We start from the raw sequence: 18,362 nt of genomic DNA on the forward strand, positions 1-18,362 counted from the left end.
CTGTGAGCAGCTAGGCTCTCAGCTAGGCAGCAGCACAGCCTCACCTACACAGAAGGCCTTGTCTCCTGCTGGGTCTGCTCCTGGGGTCCTCTCCTAAGCTTACTCCTAGGGTCTCTCCTCTTGTCACTCCTTCCTACATATTCCTATAACTAAGTGTCTCAGCCTGATGCCCCTCACCATGTCCTCTCTCCTTTATCCCCACTTGCAGCTTGAGGTATTCAGTTTCACAAGACCAAATTCTTAGGCAAGAAATCCATTGTCCATGCTCATCTTACCAGCCTAAGCCTTAGGGGTTGCATGTAGCTAGCTGCCTTGATTGGATCCTTCTCAGGGTGGATGTATCCCTCATCATAGGAGTGTCTGAGGGCAGTACACATGCCTCCCCCTCCCCCACTTAACAGGGGCTGTAGGTTGGGTAGCATCCCCTGGAAGGTGGGGCAGGCAATAACACAAGAGTCCCACATTTACCCACGGGTAAGACATGGCATTGCCAACCAGGCAGATGGAGTGGTGTGGGAGACAGGCCAGGGCCTAGTGGGAGAGAGGATGTAGCTCCCTCAGATTCTTTGGGATGGAGCCCACTCCCCACTCTTGCAACTGGCAGGGTTGGTGGTGAGAGAGGAGTGTGCACCCTGAGTCATCTGGGCTTGGCCCAGACAAGCCTCTGCAGGCTCAGTCACAGAGCACAGGCCTTGGGTAGATAAGTGGAGGTGGGAGGGTGGACAGATGGTTGGACAGACAGGTGGACAGATGGATGAGGGAGGAGGGATGGCCTGCAGGCTCCTCTGCTCTTGTGCATTGACCCCTTAGCAGCCTTGGCCATGCCAAGCCCTGGCTCAGTCAGATTTCCGACCTGCAAGACTCTGCCCAAATGTCCTGTTGGCGAGCCCTCTCTGTTAAACACTGTGCCTCCTCGTCTCTCCTCTCTGCCCTGTCCTTCACAGCCCATCTCACATGTATTTGTATGTTATTTATGTATTGTTTGTCTCCTGTGGCATGTAAGCTCCACAAGAGGGACTTTGTCTATTTTGTTCACTGCATGTCCTGGTGCCTAGAACAGTGCCTGCTGTCTTAACAAAGATGAATGAGTAAATGAATGAATGGATTCATGAGAGGGAAAGGAACTACCTGTAGTTGTCCCTCCCCAGACCTCATCCACCTTTGTAGTCCTGCTGCCCTCAGGGAGTAACCATGTTTTCTGGTCTCCTGAAGGAACATGACAAAGTGGTGAGGAGGGGGGGCATTCCTGTGCCCCTCGAAACCATGGAGCCAGGGGCCCCATACTGCGTAAAGGCCCAGGCGCTGGTGAAGGCCATTGGGAGGAACAGTGCCTTCAGCCAGGAAGAGTGTGTGGAGGTGCAAGGTAAGGGTCGCCTGCCTGTCCCCTGGCCCAGGCACAGGGACTCCTCGGTGTGTGGTTGGGTGTCTGCTGGGTGCTTTGATTTCCCTGATTTGCCCCCAGGCTGGATGGGTTCCTGTGGTGACAGTGTGAAGGGCACTCTGGCCCCCCAGGAGGCAGAGGTCCACCCTGAGGCTGGGTGGGGTTCCCAGAGCAGCTGTCTGGAAAACGTTCCCCCAAGCCTCCTCCACTGGGGTCAGATGTTTCTTCCTGGGTCCAGAGAGGGCTGAAGGAGAGGCAGCTGGGGGGCTTCAGAGTCAGGTCTTATAAGAGATGCTGCATTATGATATGTTTCTTTGATCTGGAAGGGACCTATAGAGAGTCTAAGAATATTCTTGCTTATTATTTTTCCCTTGAATTTTTTATACTTAAAAAATCTACATGGGGGGTTGGGGGATTTTGCTCAGTGGTTTTGCCACCTGCTGCGCAAGCGCAAGGACCTGAGTTCAATCCCGGGTACCAAAAAAAAAAAATCTACATGGGCTGGGGATGTGGCTCAGTGGTGCCATGCCTGCCTGGCAAGTGCAAGGTCCTGGGTTCAATCCCTGGTACCACAGGGCAAAAAAAAAATCTAAAAACGTTTTGAAAAGAAACTAAATCAAACAAAGTGCTATACTGTGTGATTATACTATTCAAAAATAACTAGTTATATTTTAGTTTTTTAAAAATTTAATTACTAGTACATTAGTGGCCTTAATAGTACATTATATGGTTTAAAAATATAAGGTGCACATGGAAATTTTCTTTTCTACTCCTCTCCCCATCCATGTAATTCCTACATGCTCTCCTATGGGTATAAGCTTCTTTTATATCCTTCTGAAGGGTTATTAATGGTTTAATATATACAACTAAATGATAATATATTTAATAAATTTCCTTCTTTCTAGCATAAATGGGAGCATACCCAATGGATTTTTCTGAATCTTGTGTTTTTCACTTTATGTATCTTGTAGATTTTTCCATATCAATAAGAAAACTCCTTCATCCTTTTTGCTGCATACTATTCCATTGTGTATATGCATTATGATCAAGGTAATTAGTCCCCTGTTGATAGGATTTAGGTTATTTCTAAATATTTTATCATTACAGCCAATGCAGTAATTATTTCCCTTGAACAGAGACTATTTTGCTGATATATATATATATATATATATATATATATATATATATACACACACACATATTTGAAGGATAAATTAATTCCAGGAGGTAGAGTGGCTTGGTCACAGGCCTGTGCATTTAATTTTGATCAGTTTCCAAATTGACCTCCAAAAAAAAGAATGTAATCCTTTAGTCATGGCCCATGTGTAGACATGTGCTGTAGTACTAAAGCATATAAGCATTATTCACGTTTTTCACAAATTTTTCATGACATTTTCCATGCAGATTTTCTGACCACCTTTTCATACTACTTTTAAAAATCACACCAAACTTGCTTAAAAATTTAAGTAATATGGAAGTATAAAAAAGTAAAAGTTAAATATTTTCCTTTCTTCCTTAACAGCACTCAGGAGGTTTCTTTTGGCAAGTTTGGTGTTTAATCATCCAGCCATCATCTGTTTCTTCTGTAAAAGCAGGGGTACTCAAACTAGTTTTGGAAACAGTGTCCCTCATGTCTAGCCCTAGCACAGAGCTGGAAGGAGGCAGTAGCCCTAGCGGCTGAATAGGGGATTGATTAGCATAGTTGTTAGGCAACTGTTTTCTGGACTCAGTATTTTCCTCCATAATATGAATCAGTGCCAACAGCAAGCTGTAAAATGCTTTGTTTTCAGTTACCGCCCATCCTGGTTCTGAGCTGTTCTGCTTCAGCACCCTCACCCCCATCCTGCCTGGGGCCTGGTCCCTGCCTTCCTCTGGCAGCTGGGCCAGGTGGATGCTAAGTTAGGCTGGTGCCTTCACATACTATGCTCCTCCCTTCCCTTTCCCAAGAAAGAGATTTTAATCTTCCCTGGGGCTTTCTAGAAACCATGCCTTAATCTAGATCCTAAGAAAATGGTGATAATTTTAGTCACCAGGGCACACATCAAATCCCAGGGTGCTGGCATCTGTTGCCTTGGCCAACATGCAGAGCCAACTCCAGGGAATCAGAGGAGGCCCGGAATGTGGCGGTTTCCCCTTCACAGCTGTTCCTAAGCCTGTTCTTGCTGTTTTGTCTCCAGGAGAAGCTCTTCCCCTGATGCTGGCCCTGTTTGCCTTTGTTGGCTTCATGCTGATCCTCGTGGTTGTGCCACTGTCCATCTGGAAGATGGGCCGGCTGCTCCAGTACTCCTGTTGCCCCATGGTGGTCCTCCCAGACACCTTGGTAATACCATGTCTCTTTCCTTTCAGCATAATACTGACCAGATATATCTGGGGCCTTAGATGGGCATGAACACACTTTTGTGGGTTTGTGGAGATTTGCAGACATGGGAGAAGAGTATTTGTAGGACTTTTGTCTTAGTCCATTTGTGCTGCTGTAACAGAATACCATAAATGATAGAAATTCATTTGGGTTACTGTTCCAGAGGCTGGGAAGCCTGAGATTGAAGGACCACACCTGGTGAGGGCTTTCTTGCTCTGTCATAACATGGCAGATGGCAACTTGTTTGTGAGAGAGCATGAGATCAAACTTGCAGCCTCAAGGCCTTCTATACTCTGTATTAATCCATTAATGAAGGGCAGGGCTCTCATTGCCTATTTACCTCTCAAAGGCCCCATCTCAACACAGTTGCATTGGTGATTCAGTTTCCAACACCTGCTTCTAGGGAAATACATTCAAGCCACTTCTAATGAGAGAAGTTAGGAGATACCTCCCTTCTTCAGGGCAGGGGGACCTCCCTGAGGTTCCTAGCAGGCAACCTGTAGTTTTCCCCAGGACCTGGCATGATCAAGATATTAGGAATTATGGATAACGTTCTGCTGAGCATTCTTGGCTCCATCTCATAAGTGTAACAGCAGCAATATCCAATAACATATTCTGATACCACATTTTTTTTTTTTTGGTACTGGGGATCGAAGTTGGGACCTTGTGCTTTCGAGGCAGGAGGAGGAACCACTGAGCTAAATCCCTGGCCCATGATACCACATATTTGATTCGTATACCAAGAACAACGTGATTTTCATGGCAAAGAACATGCATATGCATGTGGGAAGCATGGACTATGTTTTGGCTTTGGTAGGGTGGGGTGTGGTAAGGGAGCCGCAATATGTACTTTCAGAGTGACTACTGAAGACTGAGGGTTCCCACCTGTACTCCCAGTTCCTCATAAGCCCAGGATTCTTTTTTGCTTTGCTTTGTTTTGTTTTTGCAGTTCTGGTGATTTAACCCAAGGCCTGCATACTGAGCTATAGCCCTAGCCCTTCTTTTATTTTTTATTTTGAGACAGGTTCTTGCTAAGTTTCCCAGGCTCTGGGCTTAAACTTGCAATCTTCCTGCTTCAGCCTCCAGGGTGCCGGGATTATAAGCGTGCACCACCATGCCTGGCTAAACACAGGATTTTTGTTGCTGTTTTTTTGAGACAGAGTCCCATTATGTAGTTCAGGCACACCTTGAACTCACTATGTAGTCTAGGCTGGCCTCGAACTTGCAGCGATCCTGTCTCAGCCTCCAAAGTGCTGGGATTACAGGCGTAAACCACATTGCCTAGTTAACAGCAGGATTCTTATCTTTCTCCTGAGAACACTGGACTACAAATCTGGGTGGGCATAGGCCTTGTGTGCCTAGTCTGTTGCAGAAGAAGAGCAAACGTGGGCTGTAGCATCTTCTACACCTTCAATCTGGCTGCCTCTCAGATGGTCCCCTTGCCCTCAACCACAGAGAGCAGCACAATGAAACAAAGCAACAGCAAAAGTAAATGGAAACAAAAACAACCCCCTCCATCCCTGCCACCCCAGGAGTTTCTCACCCTTAGGGAGCCAGCAGTTAGCTTTAGCCAGAACTGAAGTTGCCCACTCCTGTAGTCTCTTATCAGTCACTGGAAGGTCACTCTTGTGTCACCTGTGTGGTTCTGCTTTCTTTACACAGAAGAATAATTCTCCCTGCAGTCCAGGTCTCAGGATATCTGTCCACCCTGCTGTCCTAATGCCTGCTCTTCTTTTCTCCTCAGTTCTCCAGGTAGTTGGAACATTAACTGACCCTGGTACAGAGCGAAGTGCCAGGATCACTCTAAGGATTTACATGCTGAGTGGTGGTCAAAATATATGGTAAAAGTTTAAATAAAAAAAAAATTATTATAGTAAAAAATTATTATAGTAAAAGCCATTAATCACCCTCAAAATACCTCTTCCTGGGGCTGGGGATTTAGCTCAGTGGTTCCTCCGCCTGCCTTGCAAGTGCAAGGTCCTGAGTTTGATCCTCAGTACCAGAAAAAAAACCTCTTCTCACTTAGAACACACTTATCCTATCGTTCTTGGCAATGTGTCTTTTACTGTAATAAGATTTTTAAAAATCACATTTTTTGATCACTTCTTCTACATTGATCCATGTTTGTCATTGACTTTTTGTCCTGATTTTTTGTATAGTAGTTCTACTAATTATTGCAAGAAGGATGTCAAAATCTCAGCTATGTGTGTGGAGGTGTCTGTTTCTTCCTTTATGTCAGTTTTTCCTTCATGTATTTTGAGGCTCTGTTTTAAGTGCATTTATTATTTATATGTCTTCCTGAGTAACTCTTGTAGCATTGTAATATGATGTTCTTTATCTCTGGTAATATTCTTTATTGCTATATAAATATAGCCCTTTTTTGTTTACTGTTTGTATGGTATACCATTTTAAAACATATTTTTACTTTAAATCTCTCTTATGTCCTTATAGATAGCAAATGGTCCACTTTTCTATTTTTAATTCTTTTGGTATAAATCAATTCTGATAATCTCTGCCATTTTTATTGGTATGTTTAGTTCATTAACATTACTATAATGATTGATATGGTTGGATATAAGTCCATAATTTCATTTTTTGTTTTTTCCATCTGCTTTTTCTGTTTTTTAATTTTTCTCTTTTTGGGTTAAGTAAATATAGAATTTTAGAATTTTTCTGCACCTATTGACTTTCTGGTTATCCTTTACTTTTTTTCATAATCACTATGGGAATTACAATACACATGTTATTAAGGAGATTTTACAGTCTTCTTAGAATTAAAATTGTATCGCTCTACATGAAAAGTAAGAGCATGCAATTACTTTTTTAAATATTCATGTTTTAAAAAGATAATTAAAATAGTCATCCACATTTACCCATATATTTACCATTCCTGACATTCTTTCTTCTTTCCTGAGATCTATATTTCCAGTTAGTATGGCTTCCTTCACTTTGGAAAACTTCACAGGTTTGCTAATGTAGATTCGCTGGTGGCAAATTCTGATGTAAAAAGGCTATTTTGTCTTAATTCTTGAAGGATGTTTTTAGTGAATTCTTGGTTGATAATAATTTTTTTCTTAATACTTCAGAACTGTTGTTTAATTATCTTCAGTTTAATTATTTCTGATAATAGCTATAGTTTTTCATATTGTTCCCTTCTATAAAATACAGTGAGGCCCCAACTTACAAATAAATTCTATTCCAGGAGAACATTCATAGATCAGATTTGTTTGTAAGGCCAACAAAGTGAGTCTTATACACCTTTTTTTTTTATTGACACAAATATACAATGTAAAGCATATAAAAACCAAACACACACAAGTACAGTAAGTCCCTGATTGTTCTGTACTACTGTACACTATCTCATTGTACAGTAAGCACATAGCAGCACAACTGGTGACAATATCTGGCAGATATATGAGCTACTTCCACAATTTGTTGGCATCTACAAATGTTCCTTATGTGAGTTCCGTTCATATCCATGAAAATTTGTAACTCAAATGTTTGTAAGTAGAGACTTACTGTATGTTTTTTTTCTCTTGTTACTTTCAAATTACCATTGGTTTTCATCAGTTATACTATAATATGGCTCAGTATTATTTATTTTATATTTACATTGCTTGTAGTTATTGAATTTCTTGAATTTATACATTTACATTTTTCAGCATAGTTTGGGACATTTTCAGCCATATATCTTCTGATAGTTTTTCTGTTCTCTTCTCTCCTACTGTGACTCCAATTTGATATTGCTAGACCTTTAGAAACAGTTCACACATTCATGAGGCTCTATTCAGTTTTATAAAGGAAACTTTTTTCTCTGTTCTACAGTTGAGTAACTTTATTAACCTATCTACTTCATTGACTCTGTTGTTGTCACTAATCTGATATTAGGCACATCTAATGTATTTTTAAAAATTTTACATTTTTAAATTCAATTCTAGAATCTCCATTATGCTCTTTTTATAATGAATGTTCTCTACAGATTTTTTTTTATTTACTCATTAGTGATGAGAATATTTTCCTCTAATTATAATACTTTGACTACTTTTTAAAAATTTGGTAAATTTTTGGTACTTTTTCTAGGTGGCCATCTCAAGATTGGTCTCTGTTTATTGCATTTTATTTGGTATGAGTCACATTTTCCTGTTTTTTTTTTTATTTGTTTGTTTGTTTTTGGTACGGGGGATAGAACTCAGGTCCTTCTTCTTGAGAGGCAGGTGGCGGAACCACTGAGCTAAATCCCTGGGCCTTCCTGTTTTTTTTTAATGTCTAACGATTTTGGATTGTATTCTGGATATTGTGAACAATATGTTATAGAGATTTTAGATTCTATTATATTTCACTGAAGACTGTTGGTTTTTATTTGTTTGCTGTTTTAGTAAGGAGCTCACATGGATGAATGTAAATTCCAACCCTTGGTCTCCTATGCAAAAGACTGTTGGTAACTGTTGGTCTGTTTGGCCCTGGCTGGATTATTTGGGGTTTGCCCCACACCTTCCTGTACACAGTTCAGGAAGGATAGAATTTGTATGTAAAATATGTAGCTCCTAGTCTGGCTCTCCCCCTTTGGGGATTTGTCCTTTCAACTTTCTAACTTCTATGTTTGTACAAATCTCTGTTTTCTGTTTTTCAAGACAATAAGACTGACACTCTTCTTGGTACCAAGTGGGACCTGTCCCCAGGCAAGGAGCTGTTAAAAAGAGGGGCAATCACCCAGTTACATTCCCTTTTTCCTAATGTCAATTTTTGTTTGCCCTCTAATGACTAAAGGAATCTGTTTATATTTTGGTCAGTTTTAAAAGCTGTTATTTGGGCTGGGGATTTAGCTTAGTGGTTCCAGCGCCTGCCTCACAAGCACAAGGTCTCTAGTTTGATCCCTCATACCAAAATAAATAAATAAATAAATAAATAAATAAATAAGCTGTTATTTGATGAAGGTCGATCTGTTTGGTGCTCCTCTGCCATAGTAGAAGCAGAAACCTGCAGTGAAAGAGGGATCTCTGAACTAATCCAAAGTTATTATAGCAGTAGAAGAATACTCCTGGCTGAGGCAGATCATTAGCTCTTTTTGCCCCGTATGTGGTGAAAATGTCAGCCTTCTACAACTAGGCTCCACCAGTTAGTAACCCTTTGTGATTCCTCTCTTAACTCAGATTGCCCATGCTAGCCTTCTACTCATAGGCTGTTACATTCCTAACACCTCCCTCACTTTCGCTCTTCTTGTCCTTTATTCAAGGACCCAGGAGAGTTTTTCCTCTCAGTGCCAGGAATATGAAGAACTTCCCAAGACCTGCAGCCTTCTTAGTAAGTAACAGAGTAGAGGCAGGAAACAAAAAAACAAATATGTGTAAAAGGTCAAATTTTTATAGGATTTCAGGTCTATAAGAGGAGGTAAAAACTGGTAAGAACTCTTAGGAATGCTAGTACATTATGAACTACTGTCTAAAATCAGTTTTTGGAGAAAATCAAAAGCTTCGAAGAGGCCAGAGACAAGAAGACTCTATAACAGTGTGAACAATTTTATCCCCAGTTGATTGATACCACCACCCTTGGCCACGTTTTGCTTCTCTGTTCTCCTTTGCCATCCCTCCTACATCATTCTGATGTCTTTTCCTATGCACTCCTTTTCATAAGGATTTTTACTTTTATTCTGTTTTCTAGATTTTTAAAGTGGACAAATTCTCTGGTCTATGCATATTCCCACAATGTTACATGAGAGATAAATCATTAGTGTTTATGAAATCCCAAACATATTCAGGAGTGGTAAATTACCACTGCCATCTCCCTCTCTGCCTCGACTCTAGCACAGCCTCTCTGCATTCCAGTATTGCATTACTTGTACATAATCCTCCAAATGATTCAAAACTGATTTCTAGGCATCCTTACAAAATCTGCTCATCTTTCCAATTAGACCATGGAAAATTACCAATTAGAAATCCTTGACAATTTTTCAGCAAATCTTAGCAAGTTTGTATTTAATTTACCTGTGTGGCTGAAACATTACATGTCTGCATCTATAATTTTATAGCCGGTCATGGCTGCACTCTGAAATATACTATGAAGATTTTCTTTCCATTAAAGTTTATAGCACCAAGTAACAGTCTGCAGTAAGACTATATATGCAAGGAAAATCATATTAATTTTATCTCTATTTAAAAATATTTTTTTCTTCTTTTATCCATAATTGCTCCATGGAGATGGGGGCTTTGGTGCTAAAGGGTCTTTTTTTTCTTTCTGTGACTAACTTTATTCTTTTTCTTCCTTCTGTTATATTCCACTCTAATGTAGCTAGCAAGAATAGCAGTGGCCCCAGGCTAGTAATTCTTCAGTAGACCATCCCAAGTATGGCCTTGTAGGATTCACAGAAAGTAGGGTTTGTGAGCTCTGGCTTCTGGGCTAGATAGGCACTGGGAAAGAAAAAAAAAAGAAATGAAATGTGCAGCACAATGAATGCAACTCAACAGGGAGATGTGATGGTGCCCAGAGAGAACATTTCCATCTAAAGGAGGCAGCAGCTTCCCAGTTCCAGCAGTTGGTAACTAAAAGGGAATGTGAGCCACTGATGCCAGATCTCCAAGTTTTAAACAATAAACCCAGAAATCCAGATTTTTATGGGAAATCTCTCACCTTTTGAATGTTGAAAACTAATTCATTGCCAAAATGAAACCTACTAATTTTTACTAATAAAAGAGAAAAGTAATTCACATTTTTAAAAAAATCATCTGAGCTTCATTTGAAAGTTAATTCTAACCTGTGCAACAACAGTATGTCTTCTGAAGTGATGCTGCTTGTTTATCTTTCATGTTCTGGAACTGTGCTGCACCATATGGTAGCCCCTAGTCATATATGGCTATTAAAGAGGTGAAGTGTGGCTACCCCAGTCAAGATGTGTTGTAAATATAAACAGATTTTGAAGATAAGAGATTTTGAAGATAGTACCAAAAATTTGATCTCTTTCAGTAATTTCTTTGGATTGGATGTAAATGTGATATTTTGGATATATATGTCAAACAAAATAAATGTTTTATTAAAATTAATTCCTTTTACTTTTTTTAGTACTGGGGATTGAACACATGGCTTTTGTACTGAGCTATATCCCCAGCCCTTTATTTATTTATTTTTTTGTGGTACTGGGGATCGAACTGAGGTCCTTGCGCTTGTGCAGCAGGCAGCGAAACCACTGAGTTAAATCTCCGGCCAACCCTTTATTTTTTTCAAATGGGCTACTAGATTTAAAAAACTATATATGTAGTTTCCATTGTGTTGCATTTGGTCAGCACTGCTCTAGAATTGAAAAATAAACATAAACACTGCAGATTTTTTCCTTAGTTGGGATTTTTGTGATATTCTTTACTACCACTGCTATTACTGCTAGTAACATCTAATGATTGCTGGTGAAAAATTAATTTCAGAAAATAACCAACTCACCACAGAAGTTAATCAGCTGCAGAAGGGAAGAGGTGGATGCCTGTGCCCTGGAGGTACTGTCTTCTGAGGAGCTCTTCCGGGCGTGGATCTAGCAGCCTTGGGAAAGGGCCTGGCTGTCAGGAGCTGACAACTTGATCTCACGACACAGGACTCAAGAAGGGGAGCTGTGTTTCTTTCCTTCATGGACAAAGGATGGGAGAATTGAGGCGCACCTGCTTACCTGCCTGTCTGTGCCTAGAAGCAACTGTCTGGGGCAGAGAGCTTTGGTGGGCAGAACACTGACCAGGGGTCAGGCGGTGTGACCTCTGCCATTCTGCAGATGAGTGACTGGGGAGAGAGATTAATCCCTCTGTGCCTCAATTTTCTTGTCTGTAATGGGGATTAACAGCACACCTGTCAGATGCTCTCTGTCTTCGACTGTGCTTACACATACACCTGGCTCCTGCAGGGCTGAGGGGAAGCTAGGAGCCCTGGACACTGCCATAGACTCAGCTCCTCTGGAGAGCAGGATGCAATGTGTAATGAGAGTGATCAAGGCCCGCCCTGAAGAGGAAAGGGAGAATGGGAGCAAGTGCTGGTTCTACTTCAAGCCCAGTGCTTGTGCCCAGGTGGTGGCACTTAACAAACTCCACAGCATGTGACCATGATGAAGACCCCAGCCCCGCTGAACACAGGATGTGTACAAACACTGAGCCGTGGAACACCATGGGCTGGGGTCGTGTGTACACACTGAGGTCAGAAGGTAAAATGTGCACAACTCGATGGGAGCACAGAATTACATCAGCAACAGGTGCAACCCTTGCTGTGCCCCTTTGTCCTGCGGAGTTGCTAAAGGGCAGAGTTGAAATGAAATGGGATCTCCCCAGGTAATCCTTTTGGTTCATGGAAAAGAGTGATCCCCAGGGATTTAGTTACATTGTCAGCCTTGAGTCCAGAAAAACCAAAAGGACACCTTTGAGAAGGAGAGTGGGGTGACCCTGGGTAGCAGCTGGAGCAAGGGAGGAGCAGTCTGAGTCCTCTGCAGTAGCCACACCCTGGGAGTCCACAGCCACCGGCTGCCTGGGGTCGGGGTGGGGGGCAGCCTCAGTGCACAAGAACCCCAACTTTGCTGCTTATCTGCTTCTCCTGGCCAGGGTGCTCCTGGGTGCTTTCTGGAGGCCTCTGTCCACAGGAAATCCACGGGGACCCTCTTTTCCTAAAACAGCTCGCTCAGGGATCCTCAGCTCCTTCCAGGCTGTTCATCCCAAGCCCAGTTCTGGAAGCTCTGCCCATTTCTCTTCCCGTCAGCTGAAGAAGAGCCACCATCAGAGAAGGAATGGAAGGAGGAGTTTCTTGAGGGATGAGAGACTGATGAGCAAGGCCTGCACCTTGTTTTTTAGCCCCGACCCCTCCCAGCTCAGGAGCTTCTGCACTGGTTTGTCCCCACTGCCACTTCCTGCATTCTTTCAACCAGCCTGTGGTGGAGACAGCTAACTGCTTCAGCTAGGCGTTTCCTTCTTGGAGACAGAGGCCAGCCACCCTAGCTCCACCAGGTGGAGTCTCGATAGACAAAGGGAAGACTCTCTCCCAGGTTAGGAGATTGCTGAAGATCTTGCCGTTGTACCATTTTGTATGTTTCTGTGTTAATTTTTTTATGAAGAGTGTGTGAATTTCACCTGAACTGGAAACATATGTTCAGTTTGCAAAAATAAAGACTATACTGCTACTATATGGGTCATCACTTTTGTACTTTCTTCCTCTCTGCCCCTTCACCCTGGAGGTATTTCTCTGTCACCCTGCCCATGCCCAGAACCAATAAATGAGCCCTGAAAGCCCTCTGCTGGAATCTCGGACGAGAGTCCATTCATTTTTGCTGGCCTATGTAGGTACTTAGAAATTTCTCTCAATTTTTCTGTTGTCTTCTCATATCCCCAACCATGCACCAGACATTAAGCACTGATGATTGAGGGGCTGCTTCCTCCACAGATGCTAACTCTTTCTCTTGGAGCTTCCTCTCCAGCTTAATTATCCCTGTCTCCTATCTCTAAGCTTGGAGACTTTCATGAGTAGACAGAGTGCATTTTGTGGTAACAGGACAACAGCTGCAACTGGGCCTTATCTAGGTAAGCCAGGAACCTGGTCATCCTAGTCATAAGCTACAGAGGAACTCAACCTTCTTCTGGAAGCTTAAACCTTCCAGGTGCTCAGTTATGAGGCCCAGGAGCAGGTTCAGCATGAACGCTGGCTTTCTCTTCACAGATTGTCATTGTGTACCATGGACACTGGGAGAAGCATTGGAGGGAGTGACCTAGGTGGCTTCTGCTGTTTCAGTGAAGACGTCCCCCGTGGCCCTTGCTATTGTCCACCTCAGAGCTTCCCCAGAACCAAGTCCAGCTTTCTTATCCTGCCTTCAGGGAAAAACACCAGGGTCCAATGAGCAAATCTCTGCTCCATGAGGCTGATGTTCTAATGGGATAAGGGGAAAATACTAATAACATAATAATAAAAAGAATTATTATCATTAAGTGAACTATCTAGCATATTGGGAGTTTATAAGCCTTATGGAGAAATGAAAAGGGGCAGATTGTGCAGACTTCTCAAAGTCAAGGTAAATGCAAACATCTGCATCCAAACTGTCAGATAAGTCCTTGCCTAGCCATGTGATGTGAGATTATGACTCTAGAACACAGTAATTAGACAACAAATAATTAGGGGTATGCTGTCTAGAACAAATATTTTACTCAGTGTTTGTACTGTCTGTATTGATAGGACATTTTATTTTATTTTATTTTTACTACAGGGGCTTGAACTCGGGTCCTTGTGCTTGCAAGGCAGGCGGTGGAACCACTGAGCTAAATCCCCGGCCCACTGATAGCACATTTTAAAAAAAGTTAGTCTCCTAAGTTATCAGACAAAGCAAATAATTGTTTATTAGGAACCTAGATTCCAGGATGAGTGAAAAGAAGTACCACTATAGACCTTCTTTTCACTGTAGACCCCAAAGTCTGAATAAGAACTGTGTACTGTTAACTGAGTCAAACGAGTTAATATGAAGTCAGGGCTCTATACACTTTAAATGTATTTTGGCTTTTTCTCACTAAAATGGCCCAGAAGAAATGCCACCCATTCTGTGTACCCTAATGTCCAGATTTTCATTTCCAATACTATTTTTTCTCTAAAGAAGCCAAAAGTTCTTAGAGCCGTGGCTAATTCCAAGTCCTATCTTGAGCTGAAAGATACAAGATATTCTAGAATATCTACACTTTGTTGGATCAGAAAACAAAAAGCTTAAATAGCTCATTCAAAATTATCCATAACCAATCTGAAAAGGGCTCCTGTTGGCCAGCAGTGAGACAATGTGAGCATCAGGGGGATGTTGTCTGGCATCAGTTGATACAATAAATTTGAAGTTATCCACCCATAATGATACTCGACAAGAGCCAAAGATGACAAAGTGAATTCCCAAAAATGAATAGAATAGAATGTACAATATTTCTACTTGCTATTCAGTTGTGTTGGGCTTGTTGATTTATTTATTGCACCAATGTATCAGACAGAGGCATTTCCCCCTTTATCACCAATCCCTGGCCCCTGACCCCAGCCAACATCCCCTGCCACCTCGAGGCCTGTAACAGCCTCTCACGGTCATTCACTCCACTTCCAGTGTGGCCACCTTTGCCTGTGTCTGTCCTGCCAAGAGTCTCCATGGCAAAGTTCCTTTGAGTTCCTATAAAGAAGGATTTCAGAATCTGTATAGACTCTGTGGTACTCGTCCGTCTCTTAAAAAAAAAAAGTATCTTTTGTTATATTTTGTGTGCTCTATTTTATCCTTTGCCTAGGGTGATTTTCTGTGGGTGCAGAATTCTCGGTTTCCTTTGAATCTCTCATTGGTTAGATTCCCATCCACAGCTTCTTGAGCCCACTAGGACGGGAGCACCTCATCACGTCCACGGGTGTCTGGCGCCACCTTGTGGTGAGTTCTGGAAAATTCCTCCTGCTCCCGCTTGCAATTCCCTGGCTTCCTGCAGAGAATGGAAAGCTCAGGCTAGTTTCCTAGAACAAGGACTCAGCTGGAAAACTTCCCGGGCTTGTCCTCTAACAGGCTGCCATTGTCACTGGTGGACTTCGACGTCAGCAGCCACATCTCCTCACTCTGTGTCTTGCTGTATCCGCGGAGGTGTTATTTTCCCTGTGTGCCCACAGTGCTCTGTCCACTGGGTTGTGGCCGCTGCCTCGCTCCAGGTCCTAACTGTATGTTGCTATTCCCTTATTTTGACGCCCCTCCTCTCAGGCTGCGGTTCAGTAGGGGGAGCCCCTCTGCTGCCCTACGCGTGCTAAACCACGGGGGTGACCAGCCTGTGAAGCTGGGACCTGGAACGTCAGAGTGGACCCAAACTGTTTTCTTTTGCTGGCTCCTGGGACGCTGAGGTCCTGCAGCACCTGACAAAGCAACCTTGGGAAAGCCGTTCTTGCCGGAGGTGGAGGACAAGACTCGCAGGGGGACGGTGCAGCTCTTCCTTCCTTGTCTCCCTCAGCACAGGGCGCAGGCCCGGGAGAGGTTGCCAACCCCAGCAAGGACTGAAGGAAAACCTGAGCCAGAGCCCCCTCAGGCGCCCGCGAAAAGCCCAAGACGGGGTGTGGAGAGGGGGGTGGTGGTGGGAGTGGTGATGATGGCGGCGGCGGCGGCGGCGGCGGCGTGGGCTCTTCCTGGTCCCACTGTTAGACCTCAGTGAGGGAAAATTTTAAAGCTACCTAAAAAACCTGGCCATTTGAAAAACGAGCAATGGAGCAAACATCTGTGATTCTGCCTCCATTTTGCTCCTGTACTCAACTACCAAGTGGTTAGGCGTCTCCACAGTCTCTGGAGATGCCAGCAAATTGTCTTCCACCAAATGGCCTTAGTGTAAGATGAAGCATGTGCAAGGCCCTAGGTTCGAGGCCCAGCTCAGCAAAGAAAAACAAGAAAAGATTAAGCCCACAAAACACCCGTTGGGTTTCTAGTCTTAGGAGATTACACCCCAGAAAATAGGACTTCCCGTGTCTTCCCACTCGTTAGCTGGACTGACAGCCCAGGTGAAGTCATACTCACTCCTCCACTCAACTTTAGAGTCTTGCAATTGGAAATAGATCAAAACAGAAAAGCCCCTCTCCTCAGACTAAGCCTAATTATGGAGAGACAATGGCATGAGACAATTACTGTCATTTAGTTATTTTTAGTTTTTTTGCTATGTAATTCAGACTGGTCTTGAACTCACTATGTAGCCCAGGCTGGCCTTGAACTTGCTGCGGTCCTCCTGCCTCAGCCTCCGGAGTGCTGGGATTATAGGCATGAACTATCATGTCCAGCTATTACTGTATTTTTTTTTTTTTTTTTTTTTTTTTTTGGTAGTGGGGAATCAAAGTCATGACCTTGCTCTTCAGAGGCAGACCCGGTGCCACTGAGCTAAATCTCTGACATTTATTACTGTATTTTAAATAAAAATTTTAATTTATGGTAGGTGTCAGTAAGTAGATGTTGAAATTTAAATACAAGTCACTTTAAGCAACTCAATTTTAAATTATGAGATGATCTCTTTCAGATAAAGGAATTTTTCTCCATTTAGGAAAAATTGGAAGGTTTAAACTAAACATTTTAAATGTATCAAATTAAGAGGAATATTCAGAGACATCAGGGTATCATCTGATTGGAAATGTGCCCTTCAACAAACAGTGAGGTTATAAATGGTAAAAAGTCTGAAATGTATTAGATTTGCTTCTGTTTATTGTTAGAGAATATAGTTTATTGAATTTTGGCCAGAGAGGATGACTCTCTGTGTGATGGAATTAAGTAGTAGATTAATTGCATTGTTTTGAAATGAATAATTTTATGCTTTTCTCCCTCCTCCTGTTTACTTTCTTTTATTCTTCCCTTCCTTCCTCCTTTCTTTCCTAATTCATTCTTTTCTCCTTCCTCTCTGTCCCCCTTTCCTCCACCTCTGTCTTCTTTCCTCACTTCCTTCTTCTTTACTCCTTTTTCTTTACTTAAAAGTCTTTTTTTTTTCTTTTTAATTCTTTTATTGGTACATTTTAGGTATACAGTATGTTTACATTTATCATTGGGTGCTTGTACCTGTACATGATATATCTTGGTTCTTATTTTTTCCCCATTACCTGTGCGCCCTTCACCCCCTCCACCCTTCCTTATTTACATAGACTTTGTTTCCATTTTTCTTTTCTTTTCTCATGATTTTTCCTTTCCATTCTTTCTTTTCCCCATCTCCTCCCACCACTCCTACCCCTTTGGACCTTTTCCTATCTCAAAGTATCAATTATTAGTTATTAATCCTTTTAGTCCTTATTTACACTCTCAGTTTCTCACACTAGAGAAACTATTCTGTATTTACACGTGTGTCCTATTTATTTCACTTAAGAGTATGGCCTCAATATGCATCCATTTAGCTATAAATATCTCTAGTTTCTCGTTCTTTATGGCTGAGTAGTACTCCATTTTATATTAAAAAAACACATCTTCTTTATCCAGTTTCCAGTTGATGGGCACTTGGGCTGTTTCCAAGCTTGAGCTATTACAAACTGTGCCGCTATAAACATGGGTGCCCATATATGATTCTTTTATTTTACCATGGTGTGGTATGATTCTTTTAATTCTTTTGGGATGATACCCAGGAGGGGAATAGCTGGGTCAAATGGGACCTCTAGTCCTAGTTCTTTGAGGTATCTCCATACTGATTTCCACAGTAGTTGCACCAGTCTGCACTCCCACCAACAATGGAAAAGGGTTCCTTTCTCTCCATATCCCCATCAGCATTTGTTATTGGTTGATTTCTTGATAGCAGCCATTCTTTCTGGGGTGAGGTGGAATCTTACTGTTGTTTTCATCTGCATTTCTCGAATGACCAGTGATATTGAGCATTTTTTCATATATTTATTTGCTGCTTTTACTTCTTTGTCTCAGAAATGTCTGTTCATTTCGGATGCTCATTTTTGAATTGGGTCTTTGAATTTGGGGGGTCTGATTTTTTTCAATTCTTTATATATTCTCCATAGTAGACCTTTGTCTGAGGTACAGCTGCTAAAAATTTCTTCCCACATTGTAGGTTGTCTGTTAGCTGTGTTGGTGGTTTCTTTTGCAGTGCAGAAACTTTTTAATATGATGAGATCCCAGTTGTTAATTCTTTGTGCTAGCTCCCTTGCTACCGAGGATTTGTTCATAAAGTCTTT

The 18,362-nt window shown here is 42.2% G+C and overlaps 1 protein-coding gene across 6 annotated transcripts in view; it reads left to right on the forward strand.

The window, feature by feature from the left end:
* Il20rb (interleukin 20 receptor subunit beta) overlaps positions 1 to 12,873 on the forward strand; it is a 29,579-nt gene extending 16,706 nt beyond the window's left edge. For 2 of the 6 annotated variants that reach the window (XM_087186200.1, XM_013077220.3), the window contains 3 exons: positions 1,213 to 1,363; positions 3,559 to 3,701; positions 11,150 to 12,873. In XM_087186200.1, coding sequence (XP_087042326.1) covers positions 1,213 to 1,363; positions 3,559 to 3,701; positions 11,150 to 11,257 — 402 coding nt within the window. In that variant the 3' untranslated portion in view covers positions 11,258 to 12,873. Of the gene's footprint in view, positions 1 to 1,212; positions 1,364 to 3,558; positions 3,702 to 5,484; positions 5,582 to 8,973; positions 9,042 to 11,149 lie in introns of those variants that run through there. The other 4 variants (XR_015440819.1, XM_087186202.1, XM_087186203.1 and 1 more) reach the window with 4 other exon arrangements.
* The last annotated feature ends 5,489 nt before the right edge of the window (positions 12,874 to 18,362 follow it).

The sequence above is a fragment of the Heterocephalus glaber genome, unplaced genomic scaffold (genome assembly GCF_053883595.1).
Source record: "Heterocephalus glaber isolate CG9 unplaced genomic scaffold, H.glaber_assembly_v1.0 deba00001504, whole genome shotgun sequence".
Lineage (NCBI taxonomy): Eukaryota > Metazoa > Chordata > Mammalia > Rodentia > Bathyergidae > Heterocephalus > Heterocephalus glaber.